Consider the following 22,271-nt stretch of genomic DNA (forward strand, 5'->3'; position numbering starts at 1 on the left):
CAGATCACGGAACGGGTCATTCGGGTCGAGTCAGGATTGCCAGCTCTATTAGACACTTCTCTCTATTAGTCAATGATGCCTCAATTCATAAGCTAAGCTAAGGTCAAATTAGAAGAAGATGCACACAAGCTAAGCTAAGCTAGTGTTTTAAAATATTGTTTTGCCTATTTAAGGTAAATGACACCCTTTGGATGTCAAAGAAAAAAAAAAGGTTAGCACATGGGACATGATTTTAAAGGTGTGATTACTTGAAATTACAACCCATGTCCAAGCTAGAAGGAACAATTGTTTGTTGGTATTGAGCCACAATTTTTTGCCTCTTTTAAATAACTGACTATTTTCTTTGGTGGAATTTCTAGAGTAATATTACAATCAATACATTGTCACGATAAAAATAAAAAGTTGTTTTAGCAAAATAAGAAGAAAAAAAAAAACATACCAACAACATTTTTATAATATTGTTTATACTTATATGGTTTTACCCACTTAATTTTCTACCTTTCTCTTCTACCTTCTAAAATTTATTTTCCAATGGATGGTAATCTAGGTACAATCTAGATATCAAAGCCTCTATTGATTATATAAATACTTTAAGTAAATCTCATTAGTTTGATTAATTAAACAAATTATATAATAAAAATCAATTAAGGAATAATGTTATGAGAGAATAAATAGTGGATGTGGATAAGCCAACGAGGTAAGAGATAGTGGCGGTTTTCGTGAAGAGGTTCACCATTGTAAAAAAAAAAAAATAATAATAATAATAATAATAATAATAATAATAATAATAATAAATAATTAAAAATAATTATTAAAAAAAAAAAAACAAAAAATAACCTATATTAATGGCCCAAGATAGTGCGAAGTGACGTAGCAGTAGGAAAGGAGGAAAGTTGTAAGAATACTCCCGTCATCTTAGAATTGACTGAATCAACATTGCACACATGCCAATGCACTAGTTTGATTTTATTTTTACATAATTAAACATTAATGAAAATTATTATAAAAATTATATTATGAAACTTCACATTGATAACTATCTAACAACATATTTTATGATAAATTATGTTTTTTATTATGTTAGTTAAAAACGTCGTAGGTATGCGGGGACGAAGGGAGTACAATTTAGTGAAAACCAATAAAACAATACCACCTCTATTACCAGATAATTAAACAAAATTAATATTCTAGTCCCTATCAAATACATAGCTACACTTCCGTGGGGTGGGGGGGGGGGGGGGGTACAAACCTCTAACAAAAAAAGGACCCCTACCCTGAAACATGGATGAGCACGGACCAGAAGGGAAGTAGAGATGTACAAAATTTCTCTCATCAATCTCCATCGAACAGGTTGGTTTGATATTAATTGGAACCTGAAGGATAATTTGGGTCACTCAACTTGTGGCTGTACTCATAAAGGATTTATGATGTTTTTCCTTGCTCTGGATACGACTGACAGTAGTTCTTCAACCATGCAGACGCAGATCTCAGGACACGAACCTCCCCAGCGAGAAGATCTTGCGCCATTTTTTGTCTGATAGCAAACTTCCTACAGTTTCTGGGTTCTAGCATATGCAGTGACTGTAGGTACGATACAAACATCCTCAATCAAACAAGGACAATGAAAGAAGAATAGATCAAAAAACTTATATCAGAATGCATATGCCATCTTTTTATTTTTCTAAAATATTATCGATTCCTATCAGCAATTTAAACAAATTAGCCCTGCTTTGGCCACACAATTTTTGTTAATAATTCCAGGAGACCCATAATACGTGAAAAGACAGCATGCTGCAATACCATTGCAACTACCCCAGTGTATTGCTAAAGCCAAATAAAATTGACCTTTACAAACAGAAAAAAATCAATTTTAACTTGAGCATTGAAAAACTAATGATTGGTGCTTACCATTTAGCAAAATAGTTGTTCAATATCTACCTACCAAGTTAAATTAAGCCTGATGCAGAAGAGATAAGAAAATAGCAAATGCAGAAGTATTAAATATAAGTATATAACAGTGATCAACATATAAGATGTTTCACAAATTGTTAAAGACAACTTTACCTAGGCAAGGATGTGAATCGTTAGAGGAAGAAAAGGAGATAGATTGTCAACCAGAAAATAATGCTCAATTAAGAATTATGTTGCAGAAGGGGATGATAGAATGACAACCAGAAAATAATGCCTAATTGAGAATTCACGTAAATTGAAGGACTTGTATCAATCTGGTAAGCCTTTGTAATTTTCAGTCATCTTGTTCTTACCTTAATTGACACATCATATTCCTCAATCAACTTATTGATTAGCGAGAGCAAAATCTCATGTGCTCGTATCTCCAAGGTCCTATTACCCAAAGGACGCCGTGCTAGCCGGCCATCATGTTGAGCAGCTTCGACAACCAAGTCATTTAATTCTGCATGTCAACCACTGATCAGAAAGTGTCTGAAGGACAGAATAATATAATTTACAATTTTGTCAGGCATGAACACTTAGAAAGTAGATATGTACGATACCTTGAGAACAGGTACAACACAAAATACGAGCAAATGCACGAAGTGATTGTGGAATTCCCTTCCCTTTTCCTCTAGACGACCTTACTTCCCTGTAACATAATGAGTTACAGGGGAAATGCAGATAAGCGACAATAATATATAGTTCAATAAGCAGTCCACATGATAGTACAGAACCCAGATCAATATTGGATAACTGAGAGCTCAGCAGGGTTTTCATCAAGCTTGGTCAGAAAACGTGTTGTATACAATTGGCCAATTGGGAATCTCAATAAGAGCAATGAGATAATTTTAAAACATGATACCAAGCTATACACTTTTATATACAATGTCAAAAATGTCAATGGTACTTGTAAAACTATCAGTGTAAAATAAAAAATGTTTATAATCTACTAAATCTAACTTCATATATTAATTGTTACATTCCATTAGACCATTACTTCAGCTATCCAACTAGACTTCTCTTCTAGAACTCTAGCTTATTACAGTCATAAGTAGTTGATTGGAAATTGAAAAGTTAATGACACATAAATAAGAAAGGACCAAAAGATTATACTTACTTTATCACAAAAGACGCCCCAGAAGGACTGAAGTTTGCATCCTTGACTTTTGACAAACAATGCTTTTGCAGAATATCCAACTTCATTCCTCGTAGATGATCATTGTAAGGTATATCAAGGTGAATAATAATCTGAAAATAATAGGTGTTACACAAGTGTAAATTTCACATGACAGCATCCTTGCAGTTAAGCATTACAATATTAGTCCAAATTTATGCAACACCATGATAATATCTGGGCAAGTAATCATTACTTTCTACATAAATCTAAGGTGCAAGCCACAAATGCATCAACATAAACTAGGAGATTACACAGTTCAAATATTTACAAAGAACAATTGACAGATTAGAGGCACAAATTGATACTGCACTGGGTGACAACAGTATAATACAAGGAGAGAGATAAGCATTTAACTGGTATTCAGAGAGTAAGAAGACAAAGAACAGATGAAGAAGCCTTTGAAGCCCTCAATGGAAACCAAGAACCTAACAAGAACCGGTCAAAGGCAGGAAATGATACACCGTTCATCTATTTCTAGCAATGCCGAAAATGTCACTGCATTAAAGCCCTTGCTCTATAATCTCAGATATGTTGTTCATAGCTCCAAGTTAGCAGTTTTGGACTTTTGGAGTGTTTTTTTTTTTGTTTTTTGATTCAGAAGTAGGAAGGAGGCTGGGAGAGGTTGGTACAGAATAAGGGAAAATTTAAGACTTTAGTAACAGGAAACTAGGGTTGAAAAGTAAAACACATGCAATTACAGACAAGCATCCCCTATTGTGTCAAAAGTTATATTAATATGAATACACAACCTTTATTCAATAATGTTTGTTGGACATTACTTATATAGGATGCTTTAAATGTCTGCATTCTATATTCAAACCTTTACAGTTGCTGCAATTAATTTCCAAGTAGTATGTGATCACAGGCACTAACTATACTCCCTCCGTTTTCTTTTGATCTTCTTGTTAGATCCTGACACTATTGACAATTTGAAAGAATTTTTTAATTCCCAATATACATGATGAATATTGAATACATAGTCAAGTGGGGTCTTGTTTGATTCGTTTCAATGAATACTATATTTTTTTTATCAACACATTATTAGAGATATTAATAATCAAAATGTGCATTGACAAACGTGCACACTGCACAGTCAATACAAAAAGAGCAAAAGAAAGCGGATGGAGAACAAAACAAGGGTAAAAGCTAATGTTTTATTTATTTGACTAGTACCTAAATATGGTTGTTCTGTCAAACATGTATTCATTATACTATTGTAGTAAAAAGCAGGTATCCCTAAGGATGTTTTATATACACCCACCCCCCCCCCCACCCCCAAAAAAAAAAAAAAAAAAAAAAAAAAAAAAAAAAAAAAAAAAAAAAAACCTATGGTTGGATCTAGGGATGTTTCTAACATGAGTTCCTGATTTTTATTGTTCCATGCAATTGCTTCAATTGATGCACATATGTGACATTGAATTTTTTTTGTGTCAACTACTCAACTGCCCCTCTTCACCCTGACACTTGACCACCTTACACATTCTCTTGTGTATCCCTGCATTATAAAGGTAGAAAGAATGGCTCTTGACAACAAGGGGTAATAGAAGTTTAAAATTGCTGAAAAAAGATGTTGTGAACAATGGGATCTCTAGACTCCAATGCAAATATTACTATGTTCAATCAAACCCTCAGCAATCACAAGTTAAGGTGTGAAATGGAACAATAACTTTATGTTCCATGACGTATGAACAATAGTACTGCATCATCATATATAAGTTGTGAAAGGGTAGCAGTTAGCCACTCTCATAAATTTTACAAGGACTGCCTAAAACAGGGTTGGTAATCAAGGAAGAGGGTATACAATTCAATAGATTCTGGAAATACAATTTCAAAGTGAGTAACACACTTGAGCTAATGAGCTTGGTAAAAGATAGTCCATAATCCATAGAACTGGGACTTCACACTTCAATGCATCCATTTCCCCTATTTTGGATATTGATAATAAACCATTATTGACTCGGACTATGCCTTCTACATCTCCGCATAACAATTATGGTGAGAATTAGTCAAAGATTAAATAAAAAGGCACTCTACCAAAAGTCCAAAACATCCTTATCCTCGTTGTTTAAAACATGTTTTGTAACTTTAGCTCCAAAACTACTTTAAAATCTAGGGGTGCCGAGGTGGCATGTTTATCAGTGAGGATATGATAAAAATAAAAGGGCTTCTCAAGTGAATAAGAAACACAACCTTGGGGCCTTGTTCTTATCATCAGCAATATCCAGACCTTGGATTTGAGATTTCAAAGATTGCATGCAAGTTGGATGATGAATTTTTTTAACAGTAGGGAGGGATTATATAAAATGACCGTCATTTTCCAACCTTGTTACTCATATTCTTTATTTCTCTGTCCTCTAGTACAACATGGACATGTCATTAGATTTGACAAGGTGGCAGATTAGCACATACCAATCAGCCATCCAATATACTTCCTCTCATTACACATAATGTATCTTAATCTAATAAAGGAAAGCCACTCCGGATCATTGTTTTAAGCAAGGAAAAAATTCACAGTTTTTAACTGAACACACCAGACAAAAGAAACAAGCACAGAATGTATCAATGAGATTCAGCCAAACTGTTAGCCTTGTTCTATGGGTTGGAGAGGAAAGCCTTGAAATATGTCAATACATAAATTTGAATCCAACACAGGTCTACAACTGAGAGTTTCGGTGACATACTGACATAAAAAAGACAGCGTTAAACAAGTTGCAAAACAAAGTAATCAACAACTAGGTTAATTCCTAGTAAAATTACTGAGATGAAGTGCAGTAAAAGACATAGGCTTCTATCTCTAATCAAATCTGAAAACTAACCTGGTCATACAAGTTGAATGGGACTGTAAAACCAAAGTCTAACAGAAGCGTTGAGTTCGGAAACCTTCCATACCGTATCAAAAAAAAAATTGGGACATATTGCAATTTATTAGCTCACAAACATTCTATGAACCACAGAGATTCAGAAAGTGGAGCAAAGGACTACTGCCCTTTTCAATAGTTTTTTACAAAAACTTGTTACACCCAATATGTCATGTTACGAGCTTACAAGATAAAACAAGTGTCACCCTATGAGGAAGCCAAAACTTCAATCACTTCAAGAGTTCAAGTCTTGGTGGAAGTGGGGAATTCAAAGATATGCATAAAATTAATCGGTTAATGGACAGAGTGACAGACTAGTAGAAGCGGATGCAAGAATTATTGGATGAGTTGGAAAAGTGTTGAAAACAATTTGTAAAAGTTCAAAATATATTAGGACTATCACTATTGAGAAAAGGAGGAAAAAAAAAAAAAAAGATAGCAGCAGAAAATTCATGGTTTGGAGAGTAAGAAAGCAACAAAGAAAGCAGAGGATATGTATTCACTAGCTTGATCCAAAGCAAGAATATTCCTATCTGAAACCAATATATAAAACTATAAAAGTACGAGTACAACAACAACGACAACAACAAAGGCTTAGTCCCAAAAAGATTTGGGGTGGGCTAACATGAATCGTCATAAGGAATCGTACGATAAAAGTACGAGTACAAATCCGACGAAAAATATCTGAATTCAAATGGGAAGCAGGTTAGATTTGGAGGCAGCATAGAATCCAACCCAGACCTGAATCTCTCTCTCTCTCTCTCTCTCTCTCTCTCTCTCTCTCTCTCTCTCTCTCTCTCTCTCTCTCTCTCTCTCTCTCTGAACATAGAGTCCAACCCAGACCTGAATCTCTCTCTCTCTTCATGACATCCTTTTGAACATGAATTAGAAACCTAAGTTAAAAAGGAAACATAATTCTACCACTACTGTTGCATAATGGCATTCAGTAATCTTAATATTTACAAGGCTAAAGATCCCAATGAAGCCCCAAAAATAGCCACTTTGAGGGAGGCACTATGCAACAGATAATTATGCATAGTTGCAGACAGGACTGCTCAAGAAAGACAGGACATATTGACGTAATATGAACTAATAAAGAGATTCCTTCACCTCTTCATCTGGAGCATAATCTCGATCAGCAATGACCTGAAAGATCAAAATTAATCAAAAAGTAAGAATAGGAAATATCTTTGAGGGGAAGCATAATAAAACATTTAGGGATTATGAATAAAGGAATACTCAAGTAATGGAAGGGTTATAATACTGAAACTAAAGGTTTGCTCAATTGCTCATTTGCAATTTATACTATATGACCTATCCATTGCATAATCCCTAAAAATCCACAAACTGTTCCAGCCATGAGAATTAAAAAAATTACACGTGGTTGGACTTCCGTCTGCACATCAAACATCCAAATGCCGACTCTATGAGATAAAATGTGCTTCCTCCATTCATTTAGTTGGAACATTTGAAAATTTACACTATTCATACTAACAATTAACCTTCTTTATTGATTAATATGTTGGGCAAAATATAGTCATGTGGGATCTTGTTAGATTTGTCTCAATTTATATTTTCACAATATCTAATTTTTATATCATTTCACTCATCTATATTTCAAGATACAAAGGGTTAAACTATGCATTGGCAAGCATGAAAAGTTAAGTGTTGCAACTAAAAGTGAACGGAGGAAGTACATCCATGAAGGTACAGCTAAACTTGTCGATAATTTCCATTTTTGCAGACTACACACATTACTCATCAGCCATATAAAAATAACATTTCTCTCTATCCAAACTTTAATGAATGAGGAACAGAGTTCGTTCAATAATCAAAATCTTTTTTGAAACTTTATTGACTCATTAGAATACTAAGCTCAGTAGTTAACTTACATAAGACAGTAGACTACCAAATAAAGGGCCCTTCAAAACTCCAAAAGCAGCTAACAGTGACAACTTAATACTTTTTGGGGATAAAGAACAGCAAAATATCTATCTAATTTTACTTCACTTATATTATTTCTTTCGCATGAGTTCATTCACCAGTCTACTGATAGTAAAACAAACAAAGAATGTGTCACAAATAGAAATTGATATAAAGATTAAAAAAGGAAAGAAAAATTATCAACCAGTAACCTAAAGGAATATCAGAGGTGGAGATCAGAAAGAAACTACATTATTACATTTTAAAAAAAAAAAAAATCTTAATGTTTAAATTGAAAAGAAGTATATACCCAATGAAGGACCGCCTTAAGGAATCAAGAGAGCATATGAGATCTAAATAGGACAAGCTGGACAACAGCGCCAGTTGCAACTGTGTGATTACTATATAAAGCATAATCTTAAATTGGGCAAGCAAGCAAACAAGAAGTCATCTCTAGGTAAATTTAAAAAGTCCTACCTCTGATGATCTATCTTTTACATCACATAATACAACGGAGTCGGAGGTTCCGTCATGATTTAAAAAGTCTGCAAATGGAATCTGCAGAAACTCTTTAGTAATTTTGAGAGGTGATATCAAGACTAAGACGGATGATACATACATATAATTTGCACAAGTACTTGAATCCTGAATTACTTGAGTGACTATACCAGCGATTGTCCCTTCATACTTTCCCAAGCTCGAGATGCAACTGAAAGTTTGCAATTTACAAAAATGGCATCAATAATAGGACCATGCAGATCTTTGTGGCTTTTTCAAGCTGTTCAACCACCACATGCATAATGCATTGCCAAAGGATACATTATTGCTACATAAACATCTAACTAAATGACTATCAATTTTTATTTTGTTGGACTTTAAACAATAAATTCTACAACATACTTTATACCTTGTAATAAATTTTTAACATGATAGTGTCTACAGTAAAACTGAGTGATACATTATTTTCACAAAACTACGCAACAGTGCTATTATCAGTTTATCTGTTAATCACAGCAAAGAGAGATATAAGCCAAGCAGTAATTTATTTGAATATATCCACTTACCTATACCGTAGGCATGTTTAAAGCTGTCAAATTGAACATCCTCAAATGCATCAGGAAAGCGGTCAAAAACCTGAAACAAATAAATCCTTCCCTAATAATGGGTCATATGTGATGCAAATTGACAGAATAAAAGCAAATATGGAGAATATGCCACGGACACAGGTAATATCATCCTATGCAAACATTATATCACCTTCGTTTTTGTGTTCTAGTCACTTTCCATTTAGGTCTAATTATTTATGTACTCGCATCTACTTTATTCCATTTTTAAAAACTCCCTTTACTATTTACCCCTCTTACCCCACAACATCTACACCTTTCTTACACCAACCCACCTTTTTATTCCATCTCTCATACTCTACAGTCTACACCAGTGTTTGGAAAAAGTGCGGCTAGGCGCTGAGGCGCAAGGTGATAGGGGGTAAGCGCTTATTTTGGCCTCGGCGAGGCGTTTTAATTAGGCGCACCTGAAGCAAATTTCTGCCAAATTTTTTTACTGTTTATATAGTGCGCCTCACTTCAATGAGGCGCACCTAGGTGCTGCATAACCCTTATCACCTCAGCGCGCCTTAAGCTTTTTTATACATTGCTCTACACTTATTTTCTTATACCCACTCACAATTTTTGATGTTTCTTAATTCTTTTATGTGCCGATAACTATAACAGAGTAGGTAAAAAACGAAGGTATTATAAGTCCTATATTAATATTAATAAGTATCAAATATACTCGTCTTCCTAAGGCAGTAATTTGCCAAACTGTAAATGGTCTTGTAAATTGCAAAACATACTATAATCTTCAATTAAATCCTGATTGGTGACCAATCTAAAGCCTACTAGCGTAGAAACTATTCATAAAAGTAATAATAAACCTAATAAAAAATAAAAAGCTTACTGGTTTGATGACCAAATAGTCTTGTTTAATTTGAGCATCATGGTTAATTGTCTCCTGGTACACTAAACTTTGTCGTATCATCTCTAGTTCTGTTTCACTCCAAAATATCTACAAAATGAAAAAAATAAATAAAAAATAAATTTTACATTCTGCATTCACTATGACACCGATCATCCATAGGGTGGGGGGAAGAAGTACTATACAACATGGCCAACCTAGGAAGTAATCAATTATGTACTTTCACATAATCTTAAACACACACACACACACACACACACACACACACACACACACACACACACACACACACACACACACACATATGTATATTTAGAAAGATGGAGGAGCATTGTAGCAATACTACAAAATTTGATTGCTAAATGAAGTCACCATTTTTTAAGTAGCACATAATTGCCGGTTCTTTTCTATGGGTAGCTATTGAGCAATCCAAATTGATAGCCCACTTAACAAATCCTTTATCTACACTAAAAATATGCTCTTTAGGGATGCAAATGAACCGAGTCAGGCAAGCCAATGAATTAAGCTAAGTCCAACTAAGATAATCCAAATTTTTTTTAATTTTTTTTTTTTTTTGTAATATTAAAGATCTTTTCAACTGAATACAACATAAGATTAACAAGAGCCACAAAGATACAAGAATTTATGTACATGTTTATAGACAAAAGTAAAATAAATATTTAAATACAACTGAGTCAAGCCTGCTTTGTTATATGATACCAAATGTTAGGCCGTAAAGCATTGTCACGTGCATAAGATGAATGTGGCGAGATGCGTACTTTGCGATCGGTGGGTGGCCATACAAGAAAGGATCGTTTGCGGAACGAGATAATTAGGAAGAAAGTAGGGGTTACATTGATTGAGTACAAAATGAGGGAGAATCGCTTAAGATGGTTTGGTTATATAAGGAGACAAAGTGAGGCTCCGGTAAGGAGGCTTGAAGAGTTGCAAAGTGTTGGGATTGCGAGTGGTAGGAGAACAACTAAGAAAACTTGGAAGAGATGATTGAGAGTGATATGAGTGCTTTGGGGATTGAGGAGAATATGTAGTTGGATAGGGCGGTGTGAATGGAGAAATTCACATTAACAACGTTTCATGATTGTATATACTTTTTAAAATTTATCTTTGTATTTACTTTGATTACTTTACCCCATTCGTGTTTTATGAACTACGAGTATATTGATTTCCTCTGCTAAAGTTTTCCCAACCTTATTGTTTTTACAACAACATTTTTACCACTCCTTTAAATCTTTCTTAAATTTGATTCTTAGTTCTCTTATAAAACTCATGTGGTATAGATTAGGCCTCAAACATATGCCTAAGAGAAGAAATCGAGGTCAAAGGCAGGAAGAACACTTACGAGCATTAAATCAGTGGTTTTAGGGGATGGCAGATGCTGATATAAGGAAATAAGGAATCCTATTTTTACATTATTCATTTTATTTAAAATTTGATTTGAAAAGGCAGAGCTTTAGAAGCTGATTGACAAAAGATATTTCTTGAAAACAAGAATAAGATTCAACATACTTACGGGTCTCACGAAGAAATTTATTTAAAAAAAAAAAAAAAGAATGAAGCCCAAACACAATGCCTCAGGAAAAAGAAAATAAAATAAAAAAATAAAAAAAATAAAAAAAGCAAAAAAAAAAACAAAACAAAAAACAAATATCATCCGGATCATAACCAACTTTCCAACTCAATGTAAACATTGGCTTGTTGCGCATCAAGGCATCAATTTGAGTAATGTAATTAATTGGACCATGTTACTTTGTAGTTGCTCAACTTTAAAATAAGGTGATATTGTCAGACAATAATGGACACCTCCAACAATCACATATACCAAAATAGGTTGGTTTAAAAAAAAAAATAATAAAATAAAATAAAATAAAAGTAAAATTATTCACATAAAATTTAAGGTGAACTAATAATGCCAAAATTTTCAATCCCTGCTAATACAACAAATCCAATCCAATTGTTATATATACACAAAAAAACACAATTAACTAGTAAACAACATAACTACCCCCTGTTGGATGATAACAAAGTACATAATCACAAGAAAACGCTCCTACAAGATTAGTTGTCAAGTAATGAATGTACATAATACAATACACCATATTTCTTTGTCAAATGGTGCAACAAATTATATGAAACATGACAAAGATGCAAAAGAATAGGGAAACAAATTTCAAGGTGGAATCAACAATAAAGTGCTCTTCACAACGGCACACAACCCATTTATAAGAAATAACAAATGCAAGAGAAAGAAATGAAATTACCGTACTATTCAGCTCACCATGCTGAGGAAGACTAGAGATGTAAGGAGCCCATTCAGAGCTCTACCAGGAAAAAAAAAAACACAGAAAAATATCATATCAAACACCAACTTAATTAAGATTCCAAAATAAATATAATGAGTCTTTTTATCTATCTATCTATCTATCTATCTATATATATATATGCACTTCATCTATTCTTAACTAATTGCATTAACTAACTTTTAAAACATTAAAGATAATTCTTCATCCCTGAACTCATTAGTTGGATATTAAGCCATACCTGACCTTTTTTCTGCTCAGCTAGAATAACTACTGCAAGTTTTGCAACAGTCCCTACTGTATCAGCAACCAAAGGCTTAATTTCAGGAAGGATATCATCAGGAGATATTTGCTGTCAGTTCAAAAGTGACAGGATCTTGAGAAAATTTAGTTAATAGTATCCTGGACGTAATACAACTTCCTCCACAACATTTACCACTATAAAAGGAACTTTCAAAAGGCAGTCTCCAGCTTGTATGCTCTTACAAGCAAACAACGACCTATAAGGGGGGGAAAAACGATTACAATGTGAATAGTATTTCCTACTGGACAGAATAAAGTTTCAATCAGCCTTATCATCCCCTAAGTTGAACTGCACTATTTGTTTTTATTTAACTTGACAGCTAGCAACCACATCCATTGTGCAGATTTACACCATTTTTTTGAAATTCTGGAAAAAGAACTTAATTCCATTAACCACACTCATGGAATAAAATTAAAACATGCCATTGTATTTATAAATGAAATTCTAGCAATCCATGGTATGAAATTATGAATTGCTCCCTGGTCTGTGTGGAAGTGGGCTTGTTGTGAAGCTTGTGCCGAAAATTCTTTTATATTTCACAATGAAGATGAGTCAAATAACGAGTTTTGGAAGCCCGCACTTCAAAATACGTCATTTTGAAGTTTGGAATTCAGTTAAAGCAGCAGCAGGTAGCATGCGACCCACTCCTACGACACGTATCCCCTTGTTAGGGCTCAAAATTATACTTGTTAAGATAGCTTAGTGTTGATATGAAATTATGAATTTTACAAAATTTCATGTGCACAATATATAAAAGAGTAAATCTAACATGGTAACATACTAACATATACAGGGTGCACAAGACCCAATATTGCACAAGTTAATAATTTTGTTGTAAAAGGCGGTGGTTGCTTGGATACTTAAAATAGTAACTTTAACGTCATGTCCTCTCCATCAAAATTTTTACTGGAGAGAAAATCTTTTGCACAGTATGGAGTAGATTTGAATTGATTGCAACTGATTATTTACCACATCCTCTGTTTTTTTTTTTTTACTTGACCCGCTTTGACTTTTACACTATTCACCACCCCTCCTTTGACCGTGTTTTGTGAATAATATGACTAACATATTCATGTTTGATATTATTATTGACCATGAATTTGATATAAATGCTGTGAAAATCTTGTTTGGGAGACGAAAGTAGTAATCATTAATATGAAGTAGTTTTCGAGAAATGGTTGAATTGTTTTGTTAATTGTTTAGGAAAATGAGTTGATGGTAGTGGAATTTCCGAATTCTTCTTGTTTAACTGTAATTATTACTGATGGAAATCGGAAAATGATGAAGAAGATGATTTCAGGAAGTTAATAGGCGGTGCCGCTTGTCTTAAAATTTGTTCATTAGTTGTAGGAAAAATAGGATTAAGAGCAAAATCAAATTTTTTGGGGGTGAGAATACTTATACTGGCGTATACTTATACTTATGCCAGTATAAGTATTCTCACCCCCAAAAAATTTGATTTTGCTCTTAATCCTATTTTTCCTACAACTAATGAACAAATTTTAAGACAAGCGGCACCGCCTATTAACCTAAAATCCGAACTCTTCTTCATCATTTTCCGATTTCCATCAGTAATAATTACAGTTAAACAAGAAGAATTCGGAAATTCCACTACCATCAACTCATTTTCCTAAACAATTAACAAAACAATTCAACCATTTCTCGAAAACTACTTCATATTAATGATTACTACTTTCGTCTCCCAAACAAGATTTTCACAGCATTTATATCAAATTCACAACAAATTCAAATCATAACATATACTTAATTGTACAAAATCAGGCATGAAAAAATTGAAAGGAAGAAAAATGAACCTTCCAAAATCAGAATTTCCAATCGAAAGAAATTGAGAAATCTGAACTCCAGCTTTTTCCTCCAACCATGGCAAAAAATCATCGCAATTTTCGTCTCTACACCTCGAAACCTATCAAATCGTAAATTTCAAAATTCGGAAAAATTATGTGTTGATTATTCAGATTGAAATCTGAAATTGTAAGCAGAAAAGATAATTGGAAGAAAGAGATGACGAACCTTGAAGCTGTAAGGAGATACACAGTGCTGAAATTTGAAGAGAAGAAGATTAGGAGAAAGAGTGAGAATTGAACGTTGGAAATAGGAGAAATTCAGCGCTTCGCGTAAATGAAAGCATTGTCAGCTAATGTATTCTAGGCTTCTAGCTGTTGACTCTACCGTCTATTTATACGGTGAGTACCCGATTAGATATCCGATAGGCACGCCCTTTTTAGTTTCTACTTCGTATCTACAACCTTTTAAAAGTGGGAAGTCGAGAGTGATTAAGAGTTTTGGCAATTAATTAAGAGTTTTGGCAAAACTTTGAAAGTGAATAAACTTGAAAAGGAATAGTGGTGTACCAAAAATGTCCCCTTTTATTTTTCAGATTTTCGAAAATGCCCTTACAACAAGTCTTTCTTTTAGTCTTTTTCTTGCTCCAGCGTTCACTTTATCAACTATTCTTTCTCTTTTATCTAAATATAATTTCTCACTTCCTTTTTTCCTGCTCCAGCTTTCATTCTTATAATTTTTCACTCCCTTTTTACTTGTTCTAACTTTCATTTTTGGTCCACCTTTCATTTTTGGTCCAGCTTTGATTCTTGTTTCTTTTTTTTTCATCTGAATTTAATTCTGCGGTTCATGAATTTGCTGTTCACGCATTAATGTGAAGTATTTTCGATAAGTATTTATTCTCGGTTTTAAAATAGTGTTCAATTAGCTGTTTAATTTGCATGCAAGCTTTGTAATTATGGGTTTGATTGATATATATTTTGAATTTTGATAATTCGTTTTTAGGGTTTTTTTTTTAATTTTCTATTTGCTGGAAATCGAAATTATGTTGAATTTGGAGTATTCAACTTGCGCCCAATTCACGTATTTTCGTGAGATTAGTTGATGGGATCTCTGGGTTTTTAATTTTGGTTCTGAAATTCTGTTTTTGCCAATTGGGTTTTCGGTTTTTGCTTTCAACGACTTTGATTTGTTTATTTGCTGAAATTCGAGATTATTTCGAATTTGGAGTATTATGGTTTTGCCGAAATCATATATTTTCATGAAATTGGTTTATCGGATCTCTGGGTTTTTAATTTGGTTGTTAAATTCTGATTTTGACAACTGTGTTTCCGTTATTTGATGTCAATAACAATTTAATCCAAGTTTCTCCAAGGCAAGTAGGCATAGGGGATCTTCTAGATTCAACATGTTCAAGCACACAGACGCTAATCAAGCATGTCCTACTCTACCCGACCCGAAATCAACCCGAAACCCGAAATGATCCAACCCGACCCGAACTTGACCCGATAATCTTTTGACCCGACCCGAAATGACCCGACCCATACCCGACCCGAATGACCTGCCAAAATGGGTCATTCGGGTCGGGTCATTTCGGGTCGGGTCAAGTTCGGGTCAAAAGATTATCGGGTCAAGTTCGGCTCGGGTCGGGTCATTTCGGGTTTTGGATTGATTTCGGGTCGGCCGATAATCGGGTCGAGTCGGGTATCGGGTCAACACTTCAGGTCGAGTTCGGGTCGGGTCAATTTTCGGGTCGGGTCAACTTTCGGGTCTAATTTTCGGGTCAACTTCTAGTCGAGTCATATTCTGGTGATTCATTGAGTTAAATTCATTTCTGTATATATATTTATTTATTTATTTTTGACGAAAAACTCACTATATTTATTAAGGCTATTTTTTTCATGGATTATAGTAATTGTTTGACTTTTATTAACCTTTTTTTTTGTGTGTGTGTTTAGAATTTTAGACTGAGAATCACTTTCAGGATCTCCTGAAACTAAGAGGTATGCTCTAACTAATTGAGTTATACCTCATTCTCTTATTGATCTTAGTTTTAATAAGTACACTTATTATCATTTTCATTCTTGTAATAATTTCTTTGAATTATTCTTATACCCCCTCTGTCCCAAATTACTCTTAACGATTTAACATTTTGCACTATTCACACATCTCACTTTGACCATCTTTTTTAGCTATTATATGAATGTCAATGTAGTCATGTAAGATGTTGTTGGGTCTATTTTAATGTATAATTTCCTAATATAAACTTTTTATAACTTATATAATTATTTACTAAAAGAAGTTAAAGGTCAGGTCATTTTCGGGTCGGGTCAACTTCGGGTCTCAGGTCAACTTCGGGTCGGGTCGTTTCGCGTCTCGGGTCATCTCGGGTCGGGTCGTTTCGGGTTGGGTCATTTTGGGTTTCGGGTCAAGGTCGGGTTAGTTCCACTTCGGGTTGGGTCGGGTTAATTCGGGTTTTGGGTCAATTTTGGGTCACTAGTTTCGGGTCGATTTCGGGTCATGGGTCGGTTCATCGGGTCTGGGTCAGGATTGCCAGGTCTACTAAACATACAAAAGATATAAGCCCTTCTACGGTATACATGATATGACTCACAGATGGGACGATTAAAATATAAATTTGCAAGCTTTTCTAGATCTATTTCATTACCACACACAATTCTATTTAAATCTGGATCTGTCAGATTCATATGACGTTCAAAATCCTAGTAATAATATTCGCGCAGAGTAGACATCGCAACGAGATTCCTAGCAGGAAAGCCAAAGATAGCACCAAATTCCTCCGGCAGAGGACAAAGTTCATCATAGTCAAATTTGAAACAATGGGTTTCCGGACTCCAATAGTCTAAGGCTGCTCTCAGAAAATCATGTTTAATTGCTACATGCCTTAATGCTAGTAAACCTCTCACATGAAATAATTTTAGCTCTCTTTTGTCCGCATTAGTCAAAGAATATGACCAGTCGCGCAATATGTTATTAAAATTCTGAGACATTATTTTTGAAATATGAAATTCTAATTATTTTATGTTTTATAATTATGCATATCACGGATTAACTAGTCGTAATTTATAGCCAAAAGGGTTCAGAAACGCGAAAAATCTATCTAGTTGTACGCGTAAAATTCACTGCCGTCTGTCGTGACACGGGATTTCCCATCGTGTCACGGGGCTTAATACCGTGACACGACAATTAATACCGTGACGCGGTAAAACCTGACGCGTCACGATGGTCACGCGTTTTCTAAATTTTATCTTGACCTATTTTTTCCGGATTTTTGTATTTTTCCTTCACCGTTTTCGAGAGTTTTATTCCCAATAAAATTTTCCCTTTATTTTATTTTATCTTTTTTATTTTTCCTTGTTAGTTTACTTTATTTTATTTTTATTTTTAGGGAGTTATAAAACTTGTTCCATTTTCTTTTTATTTTTATTTTTGGGGGAGTTGTAAAACTTGTCCCATTTTTATTTTGTTTTTATTTTTGGGGGAGTTGTAAAACTTGTTCCATTTTATTTTTATTTTTATTTTTGGGGGAGTTGTAAAACTTGTCCCATTTTATTTTTATTTTTATTTTTGGGGAGTTGTAAAACTTTTCTCATTTTTATCTTTTTTGTCTTTTTTCTTTTGGGAGAAGGTCGGTACCCTCCACTTACGAAAATAATAACGGTATTTTTTCACATTGTTATTAAATACACAATCACACACAATAAGTCTCAAGCACACACTAACATGCACACTAATTGAGTAAAGTCAAAATACATAAAGCGTGAGTAAAATATACAAAGTAAGTCACAGTACATAGATAGTGCCAAGTGTCATCAACCAAGTACAATAAAAACCCTCGGTCAAAACTGCTCAGATCTAGAACTAGGATCAGTGTCATCGCAAGTCTGCGAATATGGGAACGGTGAACCAAAGAGTCCCTCCATCATTCGAGTATGAGGAGTAGTGTCCCTGCTGGTCCCCACAGCTTCAGTAGAAGACAAGCTCAAAGCAAGACCCGTCTAGCTGGTAAACTGAGTAGGCTGACACCATGATGTAGGAAGCGTCGGAGGAGGCAGTGTCCTATACAATGGAACTGAAAACAAGCCCTGCACCAGAGGAGGCAACGTCCCAGACAATGGAACTGAAGATAAGCCCTGATCCACGAGAGTAATGACTAGCCTAAACTCGGACTGTGAAGACTGGAATGGCTGGGAAGGATGCTGCCCCTGAGCCTAAAAGTGCTGGAGTGGCTGAGAAAACTGAGGCTGCTGCCATTGAGACTCCTGAAACGGCCGAGAAGGCTACCACTGAGTCTGAGAATGCCGACGAACATCAGGAGATCGTCTGCAGTAGGCTCCCCATCGTCCGAGCCTCTATGCCTCGAGCGCGAGCGAGACCTCCGTCGCTCCTGAAAGACACAAAGTATCAATAGTGCAAGATAAAACAAATACTAAATAAGGGGAAGAAAGGTGAATATACCTCGAGGACATCACCATAACCACTCCGACAACTCGCACCATGTAGGAGCTTGATGACACAATGCTTCAAAGCATCAATCAACCTCATAAACCCCATCATGTCCGAGTGCGTGACCTAAAAACAAGAAAAGATCAGTAACAGGTGGTATTAAAAAGGATGAAAGACATGTAAAAAAAAAGTTTACCGGCTCGAACTCATCGGGTAGAGACTCTTGCGCCTGTCTGAAGCCCTCCAGTGCATCAGCAATATGCTCCTCAACAATACCAATTGGCCCGAGTAACGAGCAGACTGAGGCAGGAGCTGAACCTTCCCCCTATGATGAGCAGTCGTCTGAAAACATGATCAAATAATCAGGTTATTCAACGGTTTAAACAGAGACTAGCAACAAAATTCTCAAAAATAATCAAACCTCGGGAAGACGTGGTGGAGGGGCTAAGTAAGGAAGCAGGTCCTCAGAATAACCAGCATCCATGCACACGAGCTCTTGCCAAGGAAACTGATATCGCTCTTCTCTGCCTACAAGAGACACCAACTGAGTCGAATGCAACATCGACTCCTGCGAAAGCAGTGGTACTACAAAATGGTCAGCGCTATGTTGACGAACCACACGCTCTACAAGGTACCAAACAGGTCGTAATGTACCAAAGAAGATAGTACGATACGTCAAGAGCTTCATAGCCTCGGAAAGGTTAGTCAAACCAGCCCAAGGTCGATACTGGATCTCGACAGAACCTAAAAGCCATAAATAAAGTTACAATAAATACTGTGAGGTCACATCATAATCAGAAAAATATTTCGTAAAGGATGATCCTTACGCCAATAGTAGTGGTGCCCCGACGCAGTGATCCCCGTAGGCTCGGTACTGACTCCACCCGAGACTCGCCCAGTCACACCAGTTGGCACCGATGGGAAAGTCATGGACCATTCCCCGGCGCCGTCGAGGGCCCAATCTAGGAAAGTACTCATAGAACCAAAGCTGCAATAAGAGTAATCTATAAGTATATAAGCCAAAGGGATAAGAGAAAAACGCAAAGGAAGAAAATCATCATCTCCACAACTCTCCAAAGACCGAAGATAGAAATAGGGGACTGATCGGTCAACTGTCGACTACCATGCTGTAGCGACGAAAGTAGATCAGCGTACCCCAAACTGGCCTAGCTAAAGGACTCGATCTCACCAATCCTAGCCAAAGACGGCAAGAAGCAGAGAAGCGTGCGAGAACTCATGTCATGAGAAAGAGTCCCGGAAATAAGAATCAATACGAAGACCCGCACTCATTGCTCGGGAGTCGTATCAGCAATGTCGAAGGCAAGAGCAAGGACGGAGGCTAGCTCTGATCGCCTGCTCCGAAAACCACCCCGGGGTACTGGCTGAGTCCTAATATGATGAACAATAGGACCTAACAACTCTAACACCTGACTCGAATCCCAAGTAAGATCAGGCATCTGCTCAACGGGCCGAGTGGTGAAGCGCAAGCCGCTAATCATGCTGAAATCTAGAGGGTCACTGTTATCTCCCCCCAAGCAAAGTGGAAAGTGTTGGTAGTATCCCAAAAATACTCCAACAGCGCTCGAACAATTGTCGAACCACAACCTCAGGGGCTGCGAAATTCCACAACCGCTGAATAGAAATTTACTAAACCAGTAGACTCCCACAAGGTGTTGGTGACAGGATCTCCTATGATGATCCCGTATAGCCGGGGAATCAAGTCTCCAGCTCCTGATCCATGATGGCGAGGCACGCCATCGACTATGATAATAAGTGGACGGTGAGAAATATGGTTCTCACAACAGAAAACCAACTGGTTTGGTGTCCATTGAGGTGGAGTCCACCTACCCCTACCAGTAGATGAGCGAGGCTCAGTCTCCAAGACATCGTCATCCATGCCCTCGGGAACCGTGGGAGTGTCCTCTCGGAAGGCCTGACGCCGGCCACGAGTTAAATGTCTCGATCTCGTTGTCTAGGCATGCTATTATGTTCAAACAAAATAAAAATCTAAATAATTAGCATCATTTCCTAAGTGTAGACACCCATTTGTGTCTCCCCAAAACCAAACCCAGTGATGAGTACCTTTCACGTCGAATCATAATCGAATGAAACGAAAGTGTGGAAAGGTCTAGTGTTGCAGAAAGTTTTATTTCTTTTCTCTTCTCTCTGTTTTGAAAACTTTATTTTAAGAAAACAGCCAATCTAGTTTGGTTGGTCCATTGATATGGGTCCAATAGTGATATAGTTGGATGAAGCTTGTAAAGACCTTTCCAATGATATATTATAAGCCTAATTCCGATGAATATTGAGGAAGTTATGGCCAATTTACTAAACTGGGCCCAGTTTGATCTTTAAGTACGGCCTAATGATCTAGGGGAGGGCCTAATATAATTTATCATTCCTAATGCAATTAGGAATGGTTTTAGTCTTCTAGAACATTCTAGAAAGTTCTTTTCATTCCTAATTCCATTAGGATTCTTCAGAGTTTTAATCAAGATCAAATAGCATTTTCAACTGAAATTATATTATTTTATCTTTCAGTACAGGAAATTTATCAGATTTTCGAAAATGCGTGGAAAACCACTTTGGCGTCCAACCCCAGGCCTTGGCGCCTGGAATCGGGATTGGCGCCAGATGCCAGCATTGGCGCCTGGCGCTAGCCACTGGTCCTGGCGCCAATTAGCCAGGGCTGGCGCCAAGGTTGTTTTGCGGTCTTCAGACTCTGTTTTGATAAATTATCTTTTTTGGGTGATTTTCTCTATAAATATCGTATCAAAAACTCCGTTTTCAATCATCATCTACATCTATCATTCACCAATTCTCTTTATTCTTAAGTCTTCACCAACTCTCATCAAGATTTTCTTGATTATTTTCTTTCTCTCTTTTCTAAACTTTGTTTTAATACAAAATTCCGCACTCACAAGATCTTGAAACACCTAGCCATATTCGAAGTTGCCTTCGCCCTAGACGTGAAAGGTTTTAATTTCTGAGGGTTTGGTCCCAAATCTCTATTTAAGTTATTTAATTTAATTGTTTTGATTATTATTTTCCTTGAAGTTACTAACGTGTGTATTTTGTTATTAGAAAGAGGCACGAAGCATCAAAGTAAGTACTTTAATTGATTTATTGATATTATGATGTAGATATCATGTTTACATTGTTATTATGATTCCTAGTATCATGTCTAGGGTAATTTTAATATCAAATATGATTGTTATGATGCTTCCTATGTTCTTCCTAATATTAATTCATGTTAGTATCATGTTAGGGCTAAAGATTTGATTTTTATTGCTTAGTGACATGCTAGGGTTTGTTATTAATCTTGTTAGTATCATGCCTAGGATCTTGCTATGCTTTAACATGATCATGATCATGATAATTTATGATTATGATTGATATTATTGTTATTAATGATGTTGATTATTTATTATGTTGCTTGATAGTTATTCTTTATTGCTTGATCACCTTTTATGCATGTTAAAGGGAATTTGTAT

The 22,271-nt window shown here is 35.7% G+C and overlaps 1 protein-coding gene across 1 annotated transcript; it reads right to left on the reverse strand.

Annotated features, from left to right (window-relative positions):
• Positions 1 to 1,082: 1,082 nt before the first annotated feature.
• On the reverse strand, positions 1,083 to 20,674 carry LOC110684701. The gene is made up of 20 exons (XM_021861138.1): positions 20,431 to 20,674; positions 19,605 to 19,781; positions 19,199 to 19,521; positions 18,974 to 19,102; positions 18,790 to 18,903; positions 14,539 to 14,658; positions 14,322 to 14,431; positions 12,640 to 12,703; positions 12,445 to 12,555; positions 12,165 to 12,224; positions 9,868 to 9,975; positions 8,976 to 9,045; positions 8,580 to 8,620; positions 8,389 to 8,469; positions 7,098 to 7,134; positions 5,947 to 6,029; positions 3,071 to 3,201; positions 2,514 to 2,602; positions 2,265 to 2,413; positions 1,083 to 1,581 (listed from the first exon to the last, which is right to left on the reverse strand). The coding sequence occupies exons 1-20, from the start codon at positions 20,672 to 20,674 to the stop codon at positions 1,423 to 1,425; spliced, it is 2,400 nt and encodes a 799-aa protein (XP_021716830.1). The 3' UTR covers positions 1,083 to 1,422.
• Between the last annotated feature and the right edge of the window lie 1,597 nt (positions 20,675 to 22,271).

Source organism: Chenopodium quinoa, unplaced genomic scaffold (genome assembly GCF_001683475.1).
Source record: "Chenopodium quinoa cultivar QQ74 unplaced genomic scaffold, ASM168347v1, whole genome shotgun sequence".
In the NCBI taxonomy this organism is placed as follows: Eukaryota; Viridiplantae; Streptophyta; class Magnoliopsida; order Caryophyllales; family Amaranthaceae; genus Chenopodium; species Chenopodium quinoa.